Here is a 6,952-nt window from a genome sequence, read left to right on the forward strand (position 1 = left end):
CTTTGCTCAGACTAGCGCTGGATCTTTTAGCGGACGATATAATCAAGAATTTGGGTGTGTACAAAATTATCTGATGACTTGAACATTCTGCTAAACATCTCAGACCGTATTCAACGGAAGAAAGCAATGTTTGCTGAGACGGTACCTGCTCGACGTGCTTCGCTAGCAGCAGGTCAGGAATTAAATACGGCTCGCGCAGCATGTTGTTGAGGATGTGTCTGGAAGCTGCTGATGTAGAGAGAAGAGAACGAACACATGGTAGTGAGAGAGAGAGGGGAAGAAAAGGGGGGAGAAAATGCACAGAAGTCTCTTAAAACACCACAAAAATCTGTCGTCAGAGCCACAGAATGACCCTAAATCTTGTCCCAACTACTCAAAGTCACAGTTGTCTGAAGAATGTAAAGGCTCTGTGTAACAGTTATTGTTAGTTATTTGTTGTACTGTGATGTAAAGAGCTTATCTTTTTAATATTATTTGTCGACTGCCACCGTTCTTGAGGTAAGTGTCTAGTTTTGTTGTTCAGACACTACACAGTGTATGCTTTTCTAGAGAGGGGTTTTACATACAAGGACAATGGCGTCTACATATTAAACTAAGTTATTCACTTAGGCTTGTCTTTCACAAATGAACAATAACGTGGTGACTTTTTACACATTTTATCCTTCTTCCAGGAAACAGCAAAAAAATGATCACAATGAAATTAGCATTGGCCCAACAAAGAATCTTTACTGAGAACAAATAGAAATCTATTGTCGAGAGGCATACAGTCGCCTTAGCTATGTATGTATTTATTATTGAGGTATGAGTGGAGATGCAGACACCTGCAGGGTTGGTGTGAAACGAACACACAGGGTTTAATCTGCATGTCTCACTCCATTCATGCTGCACTAACATTATAAATCAGCCCACGAGCCCCTGGATTGATTCCCTATTACTTCAACACAAAATCCATCATTTTCAAACATATTCAGATTTAATGGATTGAATCATTGTGAGTCATTCTAATGATATATCCATATGAGAGCGACAGAGGCAGTGCATGATGGGAAATCTGAGGCCTTCCTTGTTCAACTCAAACAGATAGTGATGAGAAATAAATGAGTCAAGTCAAAGTTTGTGCGCCATTTTTTTCTGCAATTGTATGTTTAAGACTTCTGTGTGTAAATGTGCTCTAAATCTCCAAATAAGAAGCACTGAGAGAGCCTTCAGAGCCGAGAAGCAGCAGGACAACAAATCATCCTCACTGCCTGACGTTTCCATTTAGTACCGTTTTCAGATTTTAATTAATACGCATAAGACTTGGTGTGCAAGGTTTCTATGCGTGAAACATTTTTAGGATGACAACTACAACATTTTTGGGTCCTTTTGAGTCCCTATTATGAATTTTTGAAAATGATGCAGTCCGTAACAGCTCTGAAGAAATGAAAACATCCTGCAAAGTTTTCAATCTGAAAGTGCACCCTGTATAAAGTCATTGTCAAGAAAGAGTTGAATCTGAATCCTTTTTAAAATGAATCCCAAGTGTTAACTCAACATGAAACATTAGCATATTGTACATAGACCTACAAGAGCACAGCATTTAAATCCAAGTAACTTTAATATTTGGCCACATTCAAATCTAGTGAGATGATACACACAGTTTTCCCTGATGAATGTTAATCAGAGGAAGAGTTTTTATCCTTTCACACACAGTCTTTAACTTACTGAATAATACCTGGGAAGTTTGCACATTTAGAGATCATGTGTGAACAGGACCTTTTCAAGAATCCTGGAGAATATCATTCTTACAGAGATGACACGATTACTCTGAGCTCAGCTGCTTTTTAATTAGTTCTTCCCTATAAATACGTGCTGTATGGAGACCGTCTCTGCTATCGGATAGCATGCTATACGTCTCGTGTGTATAAGAGCTATACATTCTGATTGGCTATTAGTGTTAGTTTGGTTGTGCTCCTCTCACACCATTGGTAGGTGAACTCATTGGCTCGAAGGTGATATCACGGGGGAAAAAAACTTAAAGCCCTGACCACCGAGCTCAAAAACACTGCTTTATCAGCCATTACAGACATGATGAGACGAACATGAGACCAATCAACCAATCACCGCTGATCAGCGTCATGCAAAGGAGGAGTTTGGAAAAATCAGTAGGTGACCATGGTTAAGCATATAAGGTCAAAATAAATGCATGTTTTGCATGTCAACAATGAAAGTTTTGCATGTCAACCACGTTGTTTGGGACCCCCAAATCCAAAATATGAGCCCATGTACCCATAATACGGAGCTGTTTAGGCTCTCATTACACTCCCGTCATCAGCATCCGCACACACACACACACACACACACACACACAATCCTCCCTCACCGCCCGCTTCTCAGAGGTCTCTCGCTCTCTCCGTCGTAACATCAACACCCTGCTGGAGAAGAACAAACGCTCGCTCTTATCTTTTTCATCCTCCTGCTGAAAGAGGACGTGAGGAAGAGAGAACAAAGCCAAGTCAGCAGTCCTGCACACCGGCGGCGCCTTGTTTTTCAGATCATTTTTCTCCCAGATTGCTACCTTCACACGCAGATCCATACACTGCTCCGGCGCTCCGCTCGGCAATGAAGAGAGCTATATTTCCCCTTGAGTTAGGACACCTCGTGACAAATGATAATGGATAATCAATAAAGCGGGAAATATGAGGCCGCAAACTTTATGAAGCCGGGAGACATATTACTCCCCAACAACACTCGTTTCCCTTAACAAAGTCACTACGCCGCTGCGCCTAATAATCTGAGGGAAAATCAAAGAAGCCGCAACCACATCAGCAATATTGGCAACTTATTCCACTTTAATGGCATTTTGATTGATTTTTTCCTCTTAATGGTACTTTTATAGATTTGATGCTGGTCCTGCAAAACAGCAGTGTGTAATAGAGCTCCCCGAAGGCAAGCAGCAGCCATTAAAGGCCTTGTCTTACCAGGACTCGTAATTGGAGGTTGACCACCATCGCATTTCACACATCACACACCACCACCTGCCTCAAACAGCCGGCGTGTCCATCCGTCCGTCCCAGGGCCGTTTCCTCCATCTTCTGAGCGATGGGGTTAAGAAGAGTCGTAAAAAGAGGGTGACCTTGCGGCTGACATTGTGTGGTTTCAGCCAAGCACTGACCTGATGAAAATGGAGGCCAGATAGCTAATAAATCAGGCCGCTTTTAAAATGAGTTTACTCTAACGCTCATTCATCACGGCCCGTAATGGCATTTGCAGCGGAGGGTCTGCGGCGCGCAAACGGCGCAGTAAATAACAACAGAGCCCGAGATGCGCACACGTCGGCGCGTGCATTTATTAAAGACGCCTCCGCACGACACTGTAAACACATCGCGAATTTAATGCAATTGTGCCGTGTCGACATAAATTCCGACCCAGGCGTCCTTATCTAAGGAGGGAAATATTAAAGAGGAAAGATGCCCTCCGCCGGGAGTTGTTCAGGAGCAGGGAAGCGCTGTTTACCAAAAACACAGCCACCTTTAACAACCTCTGATGAAATGACGAATGGGGCGGCGGAAAGCGAGCGGCGCAACCTCGGCTCGCCATTATCAGACTCCGTGAAGCTCATTAGAAGGCGGCGAGCGTCCAGAGTAGATCGTCGTCAAAGAATAACGGATGACAATCGTTATCGCCCCTGACGCTGATGAGCTCCGGAGTTTGTTTATTAATTAAAAAGCCGCCTTCTTACGGTTATAATAAAGACGCCCCCTCCTCCCCAGCGCCTCGCCAACACCGTCGTACATCAAACTTCATGATGCGCGCGAGAGGCGCTGGCTGATAATGCGCCCCTGCTAAAGCTGATTTTCCATGATGAATCTGGGAGCATATAAATTGGCTAATATCTAAAAACATTTACAGATACTAGAGGAATTGACTACTTGCGGGCCGTGATGGATGAGGCTGTTAGACGCCAGAGGACAGCTCTGCAAATCTCTGCGGCTGCCTAAAGCCCTCATTTGATTTTCATATTTACTTCTTTAAACCCATCCTGCTCTCATGCGAGGAGCTGCGACGCTCGTGTTAGTTTCCTGGTGATCTTGGCAGGGTTAGTGGAGCAGAACTGATCTGCCTGCGTCTGATAGCAGGGCTGCGTTCAGCCCGTCTCTGAGCGACGCTACTCCACGCTAGTAATTAGTATACTTGTCAAGGCGTCTGCGTACCTCACCCGCTAATGAAGAGCCGGCATCTCAGTGCTCAAAGGCCGGCGAGATCTACCTCTGCAGCAGGGAAGGGCCTGGCACTCCAAAGAGACGATGGCTATCAATCAAGGACACCAGGATTTCCTTAGCGGTTATGACACCCTAAGAATTATTGTAATTGGTAAAAATTGCTCCAGAAAAAGCCTGGTTAACTGTAAGCTGCCTCAGTATATAGACTCTTAGAAATAAAGGTGCCGTAGAAGAACCGTCTAAACGGTTCCAAGAAAGATGCTTATATGGAAAAATAGTTCTTTGTGGCAAAAAAAGGATATTTAGAAATTAGGCAAGAAAGAGACGGTTCTTTAAGGAACCTTTGACAGAATGGTTCTTGTGGAACCAAAAATGTTTATTCTACGGCATTTTTTGGTGATTTTTTTAAAGCAAAAAAACATTTAGAATTTACAGTAAAAAAAAAAACAACCAAAAATACTCAGTGACAGCTCAAATTAGATTTCTCTTTTTTCATTACTATTTCTTTGTTTTTATTTCTTATTACTGTTTGCATTAGGGCTTTAGGTTTTATGTTTACTGAATAGAGTCATGTGTGTTACCGTGAGGGTTTCTGCATTTGTTTTACACTAGTTAGTATTTAGCTCATTTTGTGGAAAGCTACTTGGGATGAATCTTAATGCGTCTTTCTCTTTATTACCTGTGTTCTTATTGTCAGTGTACTACAAAAGTCACAGAACATTTTAGTACTTCAGGAAGTTGACATACATTGGTTAACGTCGCTATACATTGAAGATATGTGAAATCTAAAATGTTGCTATTGCGTTTTTTTTTGTTTAACAATAAAGATGTTGCAACCACACTGCCGTTTTTAACTTTCTTATTATTATCTTATTCATGGAATCATGAAAGCTGTAATATCACACTGATGTTGTATACTGTACGGATGTGTTGAAGTAACTGACCTGGTACCAAGAAGTTTCCCAGTGTTTATTCACTGCTCACTTTCAGCTCAAACAGCGATTTGAATGTTCACATACATATTATAATAAGAACACTACCGTAATAGAATGTTGCTGACTAAAAAGCTAAAGTTCCTTTGTGCAATCTCATCATTTTGTGTATCTATCTCACATAAGATTAAAACAGCCTTAGCTCCTTCAGCTCAAACAGCAACACTCAACATTACAGAACATGGGTTACTTGAAAGAATCCTATTCCTGTGTGTTTTCGTTCAAAATATTCAATGCAATTAATTATAAAAACCAGCACTGTTATTGTTTTCATCAACAGCATGGGAAGTCTAAAACAACTCATCAAGCTGGTGCCCATCTAATATCACACAACGGGTAAGAAATGAAAAAAAATTCTTTAAAAGAGCGCAGTTCTGTCAGTCATCCACAGCCATCAGCGCAGGAACTATTCACTGGATATCGAGGCACAAACGCCTTTAAAGACATGAAAAGCTAACGTGAATAGAGCCAGAATGTAACGGTAATCTCATTTAAACACCAGGCGTCCAGCCCAGAGCCACAAAACACCAAAGAGACTGGAGTCAAATCAGAGGAAAGCCCAGCAGTGCTTTCTAGGAAAGTCTGGCATTCAGAAGATCTCCTCCCAGACGTCTGCAGGAGAGGAAGGATTATAGATGTTGATATCATATTCGATATGTGCTGAAAATGCCCTGAACGTATTGATTTATTTACATGCGCATCCATCTGGCCCGCGCCGCTCCAGAGGTCTGGGAAAACACGGACACAACGCTCACCGGAGAGAAGACTTCAGAAACAATCTCAAACTCTCTATTGATCCCGCTCAAGTGAGTGGATATATATTCAGCCGTCCCAAAGGCACAATTTCTGCGTCTCTTAAATGCAAACAGGGAAGAAAGGAATGAAAGAAAATAAAAGATGGTGGTGTGTGAGAGGCGAGGCTGGCCTATATGAGGCTATTGATCCGTGCGCCGGCTGGAAACACCGAGCGGCTCGGGAATGATGGATGCGCTTGCCGATAGCGCCGGACAAACCGGGGAGCTAATTGCCAGCAAAGACAATTATCCAGGTGTCGTTTGATGAAAGCAACACATTACAAAAGTCTAATATTCACACAGGGAGACTCAGGAGCTGAAGGAGGAGGAGACGCTCGGCCGCTCACATGATGCTCTGAAACTCTCTTCATCTTCTAAACCACTTAATCGCAATTCAAAATAAAAGTTTGTATTGTGTATATTATGTATAAATAGACAGGAAAGTTCCTGTACTGTATATACACAGTAAAATGCTGTTGATTATAGCTTTTAGAAGTAAAAAAAAACAAAACAAAAAAAAAGAAACGTATAATTTACAATCAAAAAGTGTAAACTGACACTTAACAGTTACTTTCTTTCTTTAATCATTTTTTTATTTTTGTAGTTTTTGTTATCAGTTACATACATTTGGGCTTTATGTCTCATCTGTTGTCTAATGGATGTTTGTTGCATTATTTATATAAAAAGACTATATTAGCAGTGTGTGTTGTTGAGTTTACTGGTTTATATAAAAAAATTATCTTGTTTGCAAATTACAGTTTTCTATACTACAAAATTTAAATACCAACCACAGCTGCCAAAAATAAAGATAGTTTTTTCTTTTTTCAATTTATTTTATTTGCAGTTTATCGTTACACATTTTAAATCTTTTTCTCATTCTGAACTGTTGTCTGATACGGACACTGCCTTTTGTAGTTATGTACAACCTGGGTCATACGGCTAACTAAAACAAACGAAACAAAAA

General features: G+C 41.3%; 1 protein-coding gene across 3 annotated transcripts in view; it reads right to left on the reverse strand.

The window, feature by feature from the left end:
- cdin1 (CDAN1 interacting nuclease 1) overlaps positions 1–6,952 on the reverse strand; it is a 60,495-nt gene that overhangs the window by 29,041 nt on the left and 24,502 nt on the right. For 2 of the 3 annotated variants that reach the window (XM_043262314.1, XM_043262316.1), the window contains exon 7: positions 146–228. In XM_043262314.1, coding sequence (XP_043118249.1) covers positions 146–228 — 83 coding nt within the window. The remainder of the gene's footprint in view (positions 1–145; positions 229–6,952) is intronic. The other variant, XM_043262315.1, reaches the window with a different exon arrangement.

This window comes from Puntigrus tetrazona, chromosome 17 (assembly GCF_018831695.1).
Source record: "Puntigrus tetrazona isolate hp1 chromosome 17, ASM1883169v1, whole genome shotgun sequence".
Taxonomy (NCBI): Eukaryota; Metazoa; Chordata; class Actinopteri; order Cypriniformes; family Cyprinidae; genus Puntigrus; species Puntigrus tetrazona.